Raw genomic sequence first — 17,420 nt, forward strand, 5'->3', positions numbered from 1 at the left:
TCTGGTCCCACATAGCTACTTCCCAGACTGTACAACTGTGACTTATCTGGATGTATGATGTTTTTTGACAATATGATCCCTGCAGACTTTCAGGATGCAGCAGGGAGGGTGAAGAGGAAGTATTATGGTATTACAGCCATGGTATGCTATAAGGATTGGTAGGGTAGACTGGGCTACTTTGATCCTTCATGTCCCTTTATCCCCCATATGCATGCCAGAAACACTATGATCCAAGGTCTGTAAGAGCTAGTAGTTACAGCCTGCCTTGGGCTACGGAGCTAAGACCCAAGAGTCAGAATCCAGTCAGATTAATACCTTCAGAGACTCAGCCTTACAGATGAGTGTAATTATCCTTGGCCTTTCCAACCACAGCATTACTCTTTTAATTTTTGGGGTGGGGAGGCAGGCAGATTCCAGCCATGAGTTCAATTCAGCCAGTCTAACGGGAAACAAAAGCCTTCATTCTGCTGACTTGAACAGAAGTACCCATGATTTAGGACTTCTGTCCAGAGCAGTAGATCCATGCCAGTAGAAACCAAATTTGCAGGTTAGGACTTCCACCTACTAAGGTTGTTAAATGTGATTGGGCATTTATATAGATTTTTTTTTTTTAATGCTACCTAATATTCAACATCCTCCCTTTTTATTGGGGGCTTGGGAGAGTAGCCGCCTGGGTTTTAGCTTTCTGGGATGTGCATTTCCAAATGATCAAAAAATTATGTCCCTCTCAGGCGGGAGCGGAATGACTTTAGAACATTTGATTTTTTTTTTTTTTTTTTTTTTTTTTTTAAATCCATCTTAACTGGCACATTCACTGTTTGTCTTTGCAGCTCACTTAGCATGCAGGGAATTCCAACTTACTAAGTGCCCAAAGGATTTATGCAAATTGTATTTGCACTTAAAGAAACAGAAATTAATGCCTGGTACCAGTGGATCTAAAGTTCATATAATGGAATTGTGCTCAAACTTCAGTTACACTTCTCATTATGACTGACTTTCTCATTTTTTTTAAAGCTTTGACAATTAAATGTCCGGACAAACCTGATCAGAAACCTATAGAGAAGAAACTACCAGGTAAAAACAGGAATGTTAATTGTTCATTTCAATGCCACAGCAGTTCCTTTGTGGGGTTTTTTTTTTTTTTAAATACTCCCTTTCCTGAAGAAATCTGGAGGCAGCTGCTTCAGAATGCTGCTGAGAGGGGGGAAGACCAACTTGTTCTGTTTACAGTTGCTAGCAGGATAATGGAACCTTTCACCTCAAGGTTACTGGTTAAAAGTCAGTAATGACAGTCATTACCATATGATGGCTGTTCACTAATGTGTGGAAAACAAGCTCTAGTCCTTCCCCTTCCTAGTGGATGCTTCTACATCACAAGACTTAAGTTGGCACTGATGGTATGAGCATGATTCAGTCTGTATGCCAATTTGCTGTCAAGCTAGAAATGCTGACAGGGGAAACCTGCATGATTACCAACCCCTCTGCCTTTGATAAAAAGTGTGAGATTATTTAAAAATTTAAGGTTAGTACTTGTGGAAGTACAACTAATATTTGGTTGCCCTCAGACCTGTTTGTAAGTACTGGAGTCAAACACGGGTGCTGAAGGAAGAGTTGTGGTGTAAGTAAATGTGATTGATGGAAAGGTATTTATATATAGTCTCCCAGAAGTGAAACAAAAAAATTGAATCTTATGCTCTGTGTAATGATAGCATTGTAGCCCAAATTAGTTTCCATGCTATTTTGGGGCTCTCTGAGCACAGTGTTGTAAATCCCTATAGGCCACACGCTCCAAATTATGCTAAATTTATAGCTTAGATTCCAAGAAACCCAATTCTGACTTGGACATCAACTCTGTGTTCCTTGCTTGTTTAGATTAAATTCCTGGCTTAGTCTTCCTTGACTATTATATGTCAGTTTCTGCAGAATCTCCTTTCATTATAATAGTCATGCTGAGGAAAAGGTCCACTTACAGTAATATGTTCAGTTATGTCTAAACTAGAATGTGCTCCTGCCTCTGACACTCCACTCAAGGCTTTAACAGTTTGAAGTTGAGTTCTACTGACCTAGCTAAACATCAAGGGAAGAACGCTGTTAAATATTTATATACATACTAAATGTCTCTTTCAACAGATATGTCTGAATTTGTTCTATGAGGAAAGACTTATTCAGTTTTTATTCTAAAATAAAAATAACATTTATTATCACAAGTTGCATAAAATCAGATACAGCTTTTACAAAAATGTTTGATAGAAAAATAGTTTTCTAAGTACATTGTGTGATATTACAGAAATAACTCACTATTGCTGTGCCTTCAGATAAAGCTTCAAAGAAAATCAATATCTCTGTACCAGACACACACAATGGGAAACCTCTCTTGTACAAACTAAACTTATTTTCATTATGGAACTTTGAGTATCCTCTTGTCACTTTGTTATGAACCAATCCATAACGCTACTAGCAATTTGTTTGGAACTAATTAAATCCTGAAACATACATTAAATGTTCCACAATGACATTCATTTCTTTGTGCTTCAAAAGTTGAGACTCCTGCTCCTAAAGCATTAAGGAGGAGTTGCAAAAGAAATATCACACCAAAATCTGAGTGATATATATGAAAACTGTACTATAGGTCATGAAGGTCACTTAGACCTGAAAGGAAAAATAAATCATGAAGCTATGTTGGATGAAAATATTTTTAGGTAGTAGCATGTTACTTATCAGTCTAGTCTACCAAAGAGATTTGATTGACAGTATGATCTGGTAAAACTTAAAAGCGGCTAGTATGTAAGTACATAATCAGGTTGCCTGGTTAACTATTTGATTTTTCTTGACAGATTCTATGACTATTCAGAAGGTCAAAGGCTTGCTGTATCGTCTACTTAAAATTCCTGGTTCAGAACTGAAATTGTCTTACGAAAGTCCTAAAGTAAGTAACAACATAAGTTGTATTTAAAAGGTCAACACTGCATTCTAAAATATTATAGAATGAAATAAAGGCCAGCAGTCTTTGCTATTTTTAGGCCTTATCCAACTCCTTTGGACTTAAATTTTTCCCCCTGGCCATCTTTCACCAAAAGACTTACCTACCAGTGTGCATTTTAAATGAGCCTGAATTTTTTTTTTCTTCTTCTAGATGGAAGGCAAAGAAATTGAACTAGAAAATGACCTAAAGCCCTTGCAGTTTTATTCTATAGAAAATGGAGACACTATGTTAGTACGGTGGTAATTTTTTTTTTTTTTTTTAACTGGTCTCCTCTTCTGAAGATGCAGAGTGCTGTTCAGCCCAAGCCTACCCCAGAAGAGCATCTATAATTTCTACCACTCTTCCTGTACGTATTTAACGTGGATTTCATAAACAGGGACAGAGGGCTATTTGAAACGATGCTTGTAACTCCTGCATGTATATTTTTAATAAATTAGTACCTGTGAGTTTAGAGGTGCATAATTCCCAGATTAAATGGAATATTAGCATGCAGGTTTCTTCAAGTTTTATGCTGCACTGGTGAGAATTTCTATAGAATAATCAGTTTTAAGCAGACCCACACATTTATTTTACTCAGAACGTGTAATTTAAAATCTCATTTTCATTTGTAATACCTGCAAGCATAAAGCCACAAGGACAACTGCTGTTGCACTAGAAAAGGGCACTTAAACTCTGCTTTAAGGGAGAGAGGAAATAATTTAAGGAATACTTCTAAGGAAGCCTTTGAGAAAAGAACAGAGCTTTCTATAGAGAGGTACCTAGATAGGTGTGTGGAAAGTTTAGATCAGTATTCTTATCTCCTTGTTGCTGTATCCTATTTACACATCTATAGGGAAAAAAGATCACAGTTAAGATTAAGCTGCTGAATTGGAGAATTTATTCAAAATCGCTCTGCAATATGCTGACAAGTTATGCAGTTTAATGGATATTCTCCGTATGTTGCTCAAACTTTTTTTCTAGTCATCAGAAAGATGCAAATTCCTTTGAATCTGGTTATTATTTGCTGTAGTTCAAGATTTGGTATAAGCAAAGTTTGATATCTTACATCCAAATCACTAAAAAGTATACACAAACTCGATATAAATCCTAAAATCTAACTATCCCAACCCTCCCCCAGTTTGCAGTTGTGGATTACATTAATCCTGTAAAGGGATGTGCTGGCATGGAACCTTGCACCTGCTGACTCATGTATAGCAGTGGTTCTACACTATTATCATCCTAATACACATTTCAAACAGGCTAGTTGGAATTCATATGTGCATTAATTACTAATACTCCTTTGACTTTATAAAAAAGGAAATTGACAAAACCAAAAGTTTAAGATAAACTAACAAACATCTCCCCTATAGAAAAATGCTACTCTGGATGGGCAAATATTAATTACATTATAGGTGAAATTTCCACTATTAAACACACAATCAGGACTACTAAGGTGGTATCTATCATCTTTCCTCACATCTACAAGGATCTCCACATAATTCCTTCACTTTCCAGAGCTCTGTTAGTTCCTGTGGGGAATACTGAGGGGAAGATAGCATTCCAGTTTCACATGTCTTCTCACACAACCAGAGGCTGTCCTGTTAAAGACAAGGATTTCAGTTGGCTTTTTTTGGAAAGGGACCATATTTTACATGCACTAAATCACACACATGCTAATATGCCAGTAATTAACAATGTAGGCAGTGTGTATATGATTAAAACCCTCAGATGAATTGTCAGACATCTTACAGATGCATCAGGGCATAAGCCAGCCCCTGACTGATGAGTGCTAGAAATTTTCCTGTGGATCAAATAATTTCATAATGGTCACAATATGTATGTGGAGATGGATACACTTTCCTCTGAAGTCTATACTACTGGTCTGATCTGGCCAGGTGATTCATATATTACATGTTACCACTGAAGCCTGATTGGTCAACCTATGGCACGTGTGCTGAAGGCAGCACACGAGCGGATTGTCAGTGGCACTCACACTGCCTGCATTTTAATTTAATTTTAAATGAAGCTTCTTAAACATTTTAAAAACCTTATATAACTAAACTATTGTTGCATGTAAAGTAAATATTAGACTTATAGAAAGAAACCTTAAATTAGAGTGAATAAATGAAGACTTGGCATACCACTTCTGAAAGGTTGCTGACCCCTTGGTTAACCAGACACTGAGTAGAAACTCTTGACAAACTATTGTTAATAGGAGTGGTGTTGGAAACTGGAAAGACAAGTGTCCCAAACAATGTATTCATATAACCCCTCTGCCTGAGGTTAGTATGATAACAAATAGCACAATTTGAGATGTAGCTATTTAATGAAAAGGAAGTCACCCAGTAATAATTTAAGATTTTATTCTATATGCACCAAGAAATAATTATTTTTTTAATTAGATGGGATAAGGTGTGATGGAAATGTTTGTATATTGAACTGCTCATGTGAATTAAAAAAAAATGGAGACACTTGTTAATGCATTAAAATAGCTACTGCAGGAATGCCTTCCATGATGAGGAAAATTGTATTTTCTAGGGGCTGCTCAACTTGGTTTAATAGCCATGCTACTGTACCATGAAAAACAGAATTTCTGCAGACTTGCTCACCTGATATCGTTTAGGCCCTATAGCTGCCATCCAAATGCCCATACTCACATCTTCACCCTGTAGATGTATTTTAAAAACAAACATTAGCCTTGGGAAATAATTACTTGGAAATGCACCCAAGTGTGAAATTCTGAACTAAAGTCTCTTGTCCACTGACTGAACAAGTAAAATGTTAGTATTATTTCTTAAATGTAGTTTCTTCTGAGCATCTTTTAAAAATATCACCCACTCCTCCCAACATTGCTGAGGAAGCTGTGGATTTTACAGGTTAGGAAACTAAGGCAAATATGGTCACAGTGACTTCCAAGGCAACAGAGGGAGCCAATGCAAGAGTGGGGTTAGAACTCAGGAGCTCCTAATCTCAAATCTCTCAACATAAAAATCTACAAGTTAGCCAGAGCTAACAAGTCTAATTCCAGAATCAAAGGTGTGGTGTGAGAGAAGGGTAGGGGGAATGGGAGACCTTAAGGTTTTGTGGGTGTTTTTAGCATGGGGCTTAAGTACCTGGTATGTCTTGAGTCGGTCAGAGTTGCTTGCCAACCATTGAACAATGTCTTTGGAGATAACATAACCAGACCCACAGGCAAAGGCAGGGTATGCTGGACTGGGATACTCCAGTTCTTGCCACTTCCCTGTCCGATCAACTGCCCAATTTAGTCTGAAACTTAAGATCAAAATAATCATGCAAACTGCTTTTGAAGAAGATATTTATAAAAAGCTCCAAGAATCCATGCAGTTTAGTCAATACAACTGAAGCAAACTAATTCTAAGAAAAAGTGTAGAAAACTTTTCGTTGAGTTATGATTCAGATAGTCCTATTTCACCATAAAGCTTACCATGTTAAGAGTATCATTGAAACATTTAATTTCAAAGAGGCATTTATGCCCTGTTTATTTCCTCTAAGAAAATTTGTAAACACACTAAGGCTTGGTCCACACTGGGGCGGGGGATCGATCTAGGAAACGCAACTTCAGCTACGAGAATAGCATAGCTGAAGTCGTTTCCTAGATTGAACTACGTTTACTTACTACGGGTCCACACAGCGCAGGAAAGCTTCCCCCGTCGACAGCGTTTCCTCCTCTTGGCGAGCAGGAGTTCCGCAGTCGACGGGGGAGCGCTTCATCGCGTCCAGATGAGACGCAATAAATCGATCCCAGAAGATCAATCTCTACCCACCGAATCAGGCGGGTAGTGTAGACCTAGCCTAACAGAAAAAAGCAATGCTAGCATACTTAGCTCTAGTGTGCATCTGCACTGCTACCAGCTTCGGTTAATGAAGCACAAATTCACTGACAAGAGATGTGTTAAACCAACACCATCGTGCCCTACCTGTCAAAATCCCTACCCCAGACTCTTTTGTTTTACTTATGACAAATACAACAGGTGCATGCAGTTACAGTGATGATAAACATATTGGTCCACTGATACCAAACAAATGTCCTCCTAAAAATAGGAATCAAGGGGAAAGAGTCAGGCAGCAAAAGGGAGATTTGTTATCCTTCAAACATGGCTAATTTTGCAGAAATCAGAATAATAATGTGGGATCCTGGTAAGAATAGAAATCACCTTTCTTCATGTGAGCCACCACAGTATTCAACTCAAGCTGTCAGGGCACCAGACCTGGGTTTCTAATTTCAAATGCATCACTGATTTGCTGTTTGACCTTTGACAAGTCATGTAACTGCCCCGTGCCTCAGTTTCCCCAGCTGCAAAATGGTGCTTACCAGGCAGACATTCACTGCAGGCCACACCCATTTAGTGCTTTTAGAAAAACAAGCAACAGGTTTTATCCACCAAGGTTTCCTTTCTCCAGACAGGCCCTACTCTCCCCAGCAGGCTGCTGGTAAAATCCTAACAAACATACAAACTGAAGTCAAAGTTTAAAAATAGTAAAATCACCCCTTCCCCACATTCACTTCCTTGTTCCTGATTCTGTCTTCAGCCCTTCCCTCAAAGATCAGTTAAAGGGGAAGGGGGTGAAAAAGGAGAGCTTTCCTGCTTTCTAAGGGTATGTCTACACAGCAATGCAACACCCACAGCTGGCCTGTGTCAGCTGACTCAGGCTTGGGCTGCAAAATTGCTATGAAGATGTTCAGGCTCCAGGACCCTCCCCCCTGGTGGGGTCCCAGAGCTCAAGCTCTAACCCAAGCCCGAACATCTACATTGCAGTCTTACAGCCCGCAAGCCCAAGTCTGCTGCAGGTGTTGAATTGCTGCATAGACATACCCTAAGGGCTAAACAGGGCTCAAGCTAGCATGCTAAATAGCAGTGTGGATGGTGTAGCTCCAGTGGAGCCAGGCTCCTCACCCAAGCTGCAACACCCACACAGCTATATCTGGTATGCTAGCTTGAGCCCATCTATCCAGGCTGTACGACATACTGTCAGAGGCTCCAAGCTCCCTCCTATTGTGAGGGAGACTGTTTCTATTCCCCCCTCCCAGCATACTTAGGATGAAGGCCTACTAACCCCATCATCCCCCTGGGCCCAGTTGAGAGGGAAACCTGGATTGAATCACACTTCTAGGCTCTGGTCCCAAGCCCTAGCCAGTCAGCCGCCTGTGTTCTTTTTCAAACCACAAACTTCCACCCTGGGATGACTTCCTCTCACAGGTCTGTCCTTTAAAATACAACCCCTCAAAGGGCTTAATATGGCCCCAGTGTCTTTTCTTCCCTGCTCAATCTTAAAATACCACAATTCCCTATACATGGGAATAATAGTATTTACCCACCTTCAAACAATGTTTTAAAAAGCACAGTTGAAAAGTGCTATATAAGAACTAAGTATTTTTATGAACAGGTCCTAGATGTAATCACAGCCAGCTGCCATAATTGTGTCACTGTGCCAGGCTGTTACTATTTAGAAACAGGGCCTAACATGGCTTAGGTCAATCAAAAGCTAAGTGAGTTTTTATGGCCCAGAGAGCCATTACACACTGGCATGTCAGTTGCAGTGGGGTGGATGCTTAGAACTGAACAGCTGAAGATGAAGACTGACATGGATTGGCAGAGGTGAGGTGAGCATGAAACTATCACACTACATGCCCACACAATGGCTGGCTCTAGTCACTGTTAGCGATCTCTGTTTAATGAGCACTGATATTCACCCAACAGTACGCAGCTGCAAGTGGTTGAGACCTTTTCTGCTTAGGCTAGTTACCAACAAGCAGTGATTCTTAATAAATTTTGCTAAGCAAAGCCTTAAGTATATTTAGATGCCATCAAGCCATAGCAAGATAGAAGGCAAACATCATGCATTCAGGACTGCAATTTAATGATTTATGGTTGTTTGCTGTATATCCATCAGAGACAATGGATTCTACCATGAGAAAATCTAGACCTCTACAGGGAATTAATAAAATTATTCTAATTTATTGCTAAAATTTTAGGTTATTACAATCTTGCCTTTACTGAATGTTAGCATATTCCGTTATTTTCCTACACAATGCTTAAGAACACGATAACTCAGATACTTGGTTGCTTATATAATGAAATGAAATGAAATGTCTGAGATACTCAAGAAAATTCATAGGACATTTCGGCTCTGTCAAGTAGTGCCAAGCACTGGAAATATCAAGGGTCTGGCCATGCTGCAATCGCAGGTGTGATTGCAGCACAGGTTGGCAGAGCTTTAACCTAACTAGCCTGGCTAAAAATAGCAGTAAAGATGCAGCAGCGCAGGCTGGCACTGCAAGTAAGACTCTAGCATGCTTGGAGAGCCCACACCACTGTGTCTGTACTGCTATTTTTAGCCATGCTAGAATGGGTATAGCAGCCCATGCTAAAAATCATGCCTCCCACTGCAGCATAGCCATAACTTTAATCAGCCCCACCTTCCAGTCCAGTAGTGCTTCTGTAACATGATGATATCCCCAAGACATCAGCATCACTGGGGAAAAAGAGTTTACAAAAATGCTGCCGAGGGATTAGCCTGAAATTGCGTTTAACATTTCCACATCCAATTAAAGTCACATTATTGTAATTTAAGGTGTTAACAGCATCTCCTGTTAAACACCAGATGGCGGGGACTGTGTACTTCTGGAGAGGAGATACTAGGTAACCTGTGTAAACACAGACAAATAGTGGAGTTTAGTCTGAATTGAAGATTCTTAATATTTTGCCTGTGTCAAGGATGCTTCCTGAATAGCATCTTTCAGGTAACCAATTTTAAATACTTTCTTCAGTTTCAGAGGACTCTGTTAAGCTCACTCAATTCACATTTTATTGAGCAGTGTGCCTGACTACAGTTTGGTCTTGGCAGTTTTTAGGCGTCATCATAGGCAAATCATAGCTAAAAGGAGCAAGAGTTAAGGGGAAGTGGTGGCTCCATCTCTTCAAGTCTTCAGATCCAAGACTGCATGCCTTTTTGGAAGATGTTTTAGTCATACACAAATTACTGGCCTCAGTATAGAGGTAACTGGGAGAAGCTGAAAGCTCTCAACAGTCGGTGTGAGTTAGGAGTAGACAGCAGCGAGAATCTAAATGAGTTCATACAATGTGTTATTTTGCAAAAAAGTCTGGGTGAGGTTTCGAGCCTGTCAGTTACCAGGACATGAAGGTAAGGATGGGACCTACCCTATGCAGCTGATACAGACTCTTTCAGTTTGAAGGTTAGATAGACTTTCCTGGGTAGTCCTGCTAATTATCATCATTAAAAATCTCCAAAGCCCCCTGTTTTTCTTTAATCTTAATTCATAACAAAGCCAAATTCTAAACTTTTTTTTACACCCTTGACTTCAAGGAGTTACTCTTCTTTTACAACTTGAAGAGATCAGAATCAGTTGCACAGGGCAGCCACCCTTAAAACTCATTTGACCAACCTGCCACTGATATCTGCGGACACTACCACTGAAGCCAAGGAAGTAATGCCACAGATTAATCTGGTCCTGTGTGTCTGCAGTTCTTAATGGGGTGACAGAGTTTCCATTATAAGTAAGGCCACTGCAAGATGAATGTAAATTCTGAGCCTAGACCCCTGGTTTCCCTGGCACACTAGAGTTGCAGCTTGGAACATTCTGGTATTTTTAAACCATTTTCATTAAAATATGAGAATGTGATAATCTAATCTGACTTCCAGAACAACACAGACCATAGAATTTTACCCAGTAATTGCTGCATCATGTCTGTAACTCCTGGTTGAGCTATATCAGAGAGAGCCATCCAATCTTGATTAAAGATTTTAAAGTGATTCACCATATCTGTTGGTAAACAATTACCAGGATTAATTAACTTCACTGTTAAAATTTGTATTTCTTTTTTACAATAGTAAATTCAACTTTCAGTGTGCCACAGATTATTTTATATTGACAATCCATAGCTGCCTTGTAAAGCTGTCAGTGGGGCGAAGCTGGCATTTTAGCTTGTGGACAGAGGACAGTTGGGATTTCTTGGCAACTAGAATGATGTGGTGGGTGGTTTGGGATAAGCACATTAGCTGGAGGTTTCTGATAACACGATCAGTAGTAAAATAGGTAATATTGACTTTTTTTCCATGTATAAGCTGCAGAATACATGGGGCACCCGACTATAAAGCCAATTTTGTCCCCTCGTACACAACCCATTTCCAAAAAATCAACCAGAAAAAAAGGTAAAATTCAAAACAACGGTATGTCGGTACATGCTTGCAGTTTTTAACTTCACCTTATTTCTGCACAGAAATATTTATTACCTACTACTTCCTATATGCTACAGAGAAATGTTATGTGCTACCCAACGCATGTTCTAGTCCAGTATCAGAGGGGAGAAAGAGTTCTAGCTATTGTAAGGGCACATTCTAGAACAATTATCATCTGGCTTCTGCAACTCAGGATCCAGACCTGCTCTGACTGAAGTTATGGAGCTTTACTAGTGACTTGAAGTGGGCACAAGCGGGGCTCCATAAGGAGACTGCTGAACTGAATTTTATAGCAGTAAAACGTTCCACAGACATGGAGAAATTAAAAGATCCATGAAAAACCCAGTAAACAGAAGAGTTTGAGACTCACTTGCCCCACCAGATATTTGGCCTGTCGAGTTTTTCGTGCATTATCCTGTTGAACACAGCTTCCAAATTTATGTAACAGTCATCATCGGTCTTCAGCAACAAATCAAAGTTAGCTGATTCTACTGTCCTGTTGCCAAAAGAAAAATGGTGATGATTTACTGGGAAAAAAATTTAAACTGCATTACAACTCTGCAACATAGACAGTGAAAGGACCCCTTGGAGAGGTAAGCCATTTGTCCTCTTCCTTTTAAATGTTTTTTCTATATGAAAGGAACCTGAGGTAGGATTTTTGCTATCCCTTACAGCTGATGGGTTTAACTTGCAATGAATCTGTCTAAAACAGTACTGACCTCAAAAGGATATGAACTCCTGCTGAGGACTACATCACAGCTATTAATGCCAGGGGTTGTATAAAGGGCTGATGGTCCAGCTAGCCTTCTGTATGAGAACAGTTGGTTCAAGGGTAGTGCAACTAGGAAAGTTTACAAGGAATGATTAGTAATAATTTGGTGCTTACCCTCTGTAAAGCACTCTCCAAATATTAAATGGGCAATCCTTAACATCCCTGTGAGGTACATACATTATTTTACAGATAGAGAAGCTGACTGTAGGGAGAAACTCAAAGAATTAGAGTGAGATTATTGGTTTATCCAGAAAAATAGGCTATGTTTTGAAGGACATTCCTATACATTCACTTCCCCTAAGGAGCAAACTGTTTTCCTTAAATCCTTTATTACTGAAAAAGAAATGATTTTCTGCTAATGGGCAACCAGTCACCACAGAGAGTTAGATGACTTCAACTTTATTTCCCCTTTTAGCAATCGGAAGTGTTCTTCTGTTTCTCATTTGTGTATTCTACACTTTTTGGCACATTCCTTTGGTGGCTTTAAAAAAACCAAACACCACAGGTAGCATTTAAAGTTATTATTTAACAAGGGAAGAATCAGCTCAAGTTAAACATTAGTCATTCCAGTGGCTTCAATAGTTACTCCTTATTTACAAGAGTGTGAACAGAAAACCAAGCCCATTGTCTTTTCTGATGTAGAAGCATATATTTTGGAATATATATGCATAGTTGTAGGAGATTTGCTGCACATATCTAAACAGATCTTCTTAGACTATTTATATGCAAGAGGTGCTATCAAATATGCTTGAACTTTTCAGTTAAATGTTTTCCAGTTAATGATCAATGCTGTTTTTAAAGTCTCGATGACTCTATTCTGATTGTATTACTCATTGAAGACTTGATCCTGCAATGGGATTACTCACTTGTGTGTGCGCAAGGTTAAGCGCAAACCTTTGGGAATCAAATGTGAGGTTTGGGGAGGGGATTGTTGTTTACAAATAATAGTAATAAATACCCATATATATTGTAAACTGAGCTTAGAACTGGAACAAAATTCTCTGGTGTTTGTTTTTGATAATTACTCAGCTTCATATCTTCCAATACATGTATGTTGTGCAAATGTACTGAAACCAAACAGAATTTAAAATAAAAAAACCCCTAATTTTTAGAATAAAAGGCTGTGTTTTTTCAGCTTTTATGGGTAAAGTCTCCAAGAAATTGAAACCTTTAAAATACATTTAACTCCAAGGAGTTTACGTGTATTATCTATTGCTTTTTCAATTCACGTTCTGGATTGATGCTTCAGTCATTCATGGTTAGACCCTATTTTCACACAAGACAGAGGGCCCTGGCAGTAGCAGGCAGCGCTTGTTGTGATGACAAAGGGTGCTCAAAGCTATCTGGAAGCCTTTCTGGTCTGAGTGCTGAGCCTCTCCACCTTGGGTGCTAGAGCCCAGGTCCCAGGAGGCACTGAGCACTTCAAGCTGAAATCTACCTTGCAATGGAAATTGAGGGTGCTCAGGACTTGACAGGGTTGAACTCTCTGGTCCTGATCCAAAGCCCACTGCGGTCAGTGCCAATCTCTCTGTTGACTTCCATGGGCTTTGGATCAGGCCTTTGGTTTGTACTCAGGCTGACAGCCAGCATTTAAAATTGAAGCTGCTGGTCTTCAGATTGTGATTTCATGCTGTTAACAAACATCCCAGGTAGGGTTGTGGGCAAGATTTAACTCTAACTTGCATATTTGGATTTGTGGAGCAGAAATCTGTTTTTATAGATATTTGGGGTGGGGAAGGGAAGGAGTTCAGTCAGTAAAGATCAATCCTAAAAACCGAGCCCTCACTTTTAATCACCAGATGGAGTAATACAATTTTGTCCCTTATAGTGTGAAAACTAAACAAAACAAAAACAATGAAAAGAGTAAATAATTTTGTTATGTTATATTGTGTAAATTTTCAGAATACAGCATCTCAAGGACTATCTGGCACGGGAAATCCTTAATAAAAAAATACTTTTTTCCCACCTACCATCGGTAGAAGTTCAGTAATTTGGCTGGAACATTTCTGTAGGTGTCAACAACGTCTACAAAAACAATATCATCATAGGCGCTGCGTTCTTCCTTCAATAACGCATCCTCTTCTTCAAGGTATTTTAAGTGGTTTACAAACCTCTCAGGGCGAGTATGAAGGCTTTGTAAAAGAGCATCACCTTCTGAATGGGAAGGAGGAGAAATTATACATAGCCAAAATTACACATCGGTTAATATCCACGTGCAGTACACTACATACAGCTGTGTATATTTTTCTTGTACTAGAAGCAGCATGTTTACGTATTTATTTTATCAGTAAGCATCCAGCCAAAATCTGGATTTAGGAAATTTTGCGATTCTTTTTTAAAAATGAAGACACTAATTTTACAAGTTTACAATGATAAAAAGCAAAAGTTGCAGACAATAAGTTGGAGCGGGGGGAGAAGGAGTCATACATATACCAAATTCACGGTCCATTTTGGTCAATTTCACGGTCAGAGGATTTTAAAAATAGTAAATTTAATGATTTCAGCTATCTAAATCTGAAATTTCACTGTGTTGTAATTGTCGGAAGTCCTGACCGCAAGACGAGTTACGGGGGGGGGCAGGGTCGCAAGGTTATTGTAGGGGAGGTTGCAGTACTGCTACCCTTACTTCTGCATTGCTGCTGGCAGCAGCGCTGCCTTCAGACCTGGGCAGCTGGAGAGCAGCAGCTGCTGGCTGGGCGCCCAGCTCTGAAGGGAGAGCTGCCTACCGCAGCAGCACAGAAGGAAGGATGGCATAGTGTGGTATTGCCACCTTTACTTCTGTGCTGCTGCAGAGCTGGGTCCTCAGTCAGCAGCCGCCACTCTCTGGCTGCCCAGCTCTGAAGGCAGTGGCGTACAAGTAAGGGTGGCATGGTATGCCACCCTTACTTCTGTGCTGCTGCTGGTGGCAGCGCTGCCCTCAGAGCTGGGCACCCAGCCAACAGCCACTGCTCTCCAGCCATCCAGTTCTGAAGGCAGTGCAGAAGGAAGGGTGGGAGAAGGAGGAGGCGGGTTTTACACAGGGTTTCAATGCACTTTAAGATCCTCCTGCACAGATGTATGGGAGATTAGACTGCTCAATCATATCTGCCAGTCCTATCTACTCAGCACGGAAATGGCGCTTGAATGTGGTTTGGTGTCAGACACTGTGGTGTGGAGTCAACCATGTTACAATCCAATTACACACAGCAAAGTAGTGTAGACAGGCACTTACTAGCTCAGAGAAAAGCCCAGAACTGGATCTATTATTCCCTTATTTTCATCTTGTAGTGAAGCTTTAATTCACTGAAAAGTTTTTATAGGCTGAAGCTGGTTTGTATGCCCCCAAATCACATTTTAAAACTAAGTTAGTTAGTTATTTTACTTGAGAAAAATACATTTCTGCTTTTCCTTATGCCAGGGCAGACAAGCCAGCCTCACTTTTGAAAAGTGTTAATACAGAGCCAACTCAATTTTTCCATTACAGCAGCTGCTCTGTGGTGCCAGTTTAGATGCCAGCTTCAGTGCTAGGTGGCCCAGAGACCATGCAGAGTTTGAAAGGGGTCCCAGAGGCTCTCACACAATCTGCTGAAATGGGTGCAAAGGGCAACAGCATTGCTGGGAAAAGCAAGCCCACTTTAGCTTTAATGTCACCATTAGCCAACAACTGCTCCACAGTGTTGCAAGATAAACTGCAGTTATTTTCTGTTCTAAATATAGGGAAAAAGTAGTAACTGTTAGCACAAGTTGACTTCTTAAAGGCAACCAATGTAGAACTTTTTTCTTTAACTTGGTCTTTTGACAAAAAGAATTAAGGATGGGGACAGGGAAATCTGTTTGGACAGAAGGGGAAAAGGTTATTGCGTTAATAAAAAGACAGCAAAGAGATAAAAATTGGCTTAGCTGGGTGGTAAGGAGCAACTAAAGATGTCAGCATGTCAACAAAATTTTATTTAGTACAGGACTTATATGAGAGAGGAATAAACTAAAAGTAGAACTTCTTAGTCAATCAAATTAATATTGGACACAGATCGATCATTCATGTCAGAGCTGTCGTTTAAATGTTCTATCGTAGGATAGAGAGATGCTCTACTACATTTTTTCCAGACTTACCTTGAATAGTGTAAATAAAGCCTCCTGCTATTCCTTCCACACCATCTGTGAATTCATGTGGCCATGAACCTTCCCCTGTCTGTCAGAGATTGATTAAAAACATTACAAAAAGAGAAATGTGTCAGTAGCAAAAGTTGAGCTAATTCCTTCTAACTACAAAACTTGATGCAACAACTAAGAATAACTATGTACAGTACATTTCTTTAGATATCTGCATATGTAAAAGACTAAGACTTTAATTATAATTTTAGGATGAGATTTTAAAAAATGCCTTAGGGATTAATGTGCTCTATTGACATTAAAATTAACAGCCATGAGGCATCCAAAACAGAGGCAGCTTTGGAAATTGTAGCATTAATTTCTGTGTTCTATTCCATCCTCTCATCATACTAGAAAGTTAGATTTGAAATTAAGAGGAAAGGGTTAAACTATAATGGCTCAGCATGCTGTTTGTGAATCAGCAGAAAGCGGTGACAAGGAAAGAGAATTCATTATTTTAGGATTGCAGTAACTGGGCAGAATTCACTGCTGGCAGATTCAGCTGCAGTGAATTTGACCCATTATCTTTGAAGTCCATAAAAGGGAGGGGTGAACTTTATTTCCATGCAGAGTGGAAAATAGGTCTTTAATACAGTCAGTGGCACCATTTTCTTTGTTCACCAAAGGGCTGGATGCCAAGGTGGGGGTAAATTGAAAATTAAACCAATAGAGGAAGCCAGACGGAGTCACCTGAAATGACTGGACATTTACAGAGAAACCTAAGGAGCACCGGGAAACGGGACAGAACGAGATCTTAAGTTAAACTTTTACCAAAAATAACTGATGATTGGAACATAAGTAGTATGAAGAGATGACACACCGTAGAGACTCTGAGAACTCCTCCTCCATCATTAACCATCACTTTGTGAAGATTCCTAGAAACAAGGCCTTGAAGGTCCTGGCTTTCCCACACAATAGTACCTTCAAAACTCTGTGAAGAAAGCACACCACAATTCACCATTAGCAGGAAAAATATATATAAACAAACAAACAAAACCACACATGCACACACATGGCCCTACTTGCAATATTGTGGAAATTGCGGATTCCGCAACATCCGGCTTATACTGCAATTTTGACAGCCGCTCTCATCCTCAGGCGGCCAACTGCAAAAAATCGCAGAAAATAATGGACTTTATTACTGCAAATAATAAGGTCCATTATTACTTTTCTGCAATTTTCCATGGCTTGTCTGCAACTCAGCTGCAAATTTTTGACAATCATCCTGCAATTCAAATAGGGTCTTATACATACATACATACATACACACAAAGACTTTAGAGAGTGGAATCAAATGGAAGTATCACAATTTTAATTAAAAAAACAATCAATTTTACA

The 17,420-nt window shown here is 39.6% G+C and overlaps 2 protein-coding genes across 7 annotated transcripts in view; one reads left to right on the top strand and one right to left on the bottom strand.

Annotated features, from left to right (window-relative positions):
* The window catches only part of TBCE (tubulin folding cofactor E), a 135,756-nt gene extending 130,286 nt beyond the window's left edge, over window positions 1–5,470 (top strand). For both annotated transcript variants that reach the window (XM_024106491.2, XM_005291192.4), the window contains 3 exons: window positions 1,015–1,074; window positions 2,835–2,926; window positions 3,134–5,470. In XM_024106491.2, coding sequence (XP_023962259.1) covers window positions 1,015–1,074; window positions 2,835–2,926; window positions 3,134–3,226 — 245 coding nt within the window. In that variant the 3' untranslated portion in view covers window positions 3,227–5,470. The remainder of the gene's footprint in view (window positions 1–1,014; window positions 1,075–2,834; window positions 2,927–3,133) is intronic.
* Window positions 2,170–17,420, bottom strand: part of B3GALNT2 (beta-1,3-N-acetylgalactosaminyltransferase 2) — a 38,937-nt gene continuing 23,686 nt past the window's right edge. The window contains exons 6-13 of one of the 5 annotated variants that reach the window (XR_010600179.1): window positions 16,903–17,013; window positions 16,044–16,122; window positions 13,925–14,108; window positions 11,553–11,678; window positions 10,671–10,766; window positions 6,076–6,229; window positions 5,572–5,628; window positions 2,170–4,560 (exon numbers count right to left, since the gene is read on the bottom strand). Coding sequence is in view for 3 of the 5 variants with exons in the window: in XM_005291194.5 (XP_005291251.1) it covers window positions 4,426–4,560; window positions 5,572–5,628; window positions 6,076–6,235; window positions 11,553–11,678; window positions 13,925–14,108; window positions 16,044–16,122; window positions 16,903–17,013 (852 nt within the window). In the remaining 2 variants the exon portion in view is untranslated. Of the gene's footprint in view, window positions 4,561–5,571; window positions 5,629–6,075; window positions 6,236–10,670; window positions 10,767–11,552; window positions 11,679–13,924; window positions 14,109–16,043; window positions 16,123–16,902; window positions 17,014–17,420 lie in introns of all 5 variants that reach the window. The other 4 variants (XR_010600178.1, XM_005291194.5, XM_005291193.5 and 1 more) reach the window with 4 other exon arrangements.

Source organism: Chrysemys picta, chromosome 3, assembly GCF_011386835.1.
Source record: "Chrysemys picta bellii isolate R12L10 chromosome 3, ASM1138683v2, whole genome shotgun sequence".
NCBI classification, from domain to species: domain Eukaryota; kingdom Metazoa; phylum Chordata; order Testudines; family Emydidae; genus Chrysemys; species Chrysemys picta.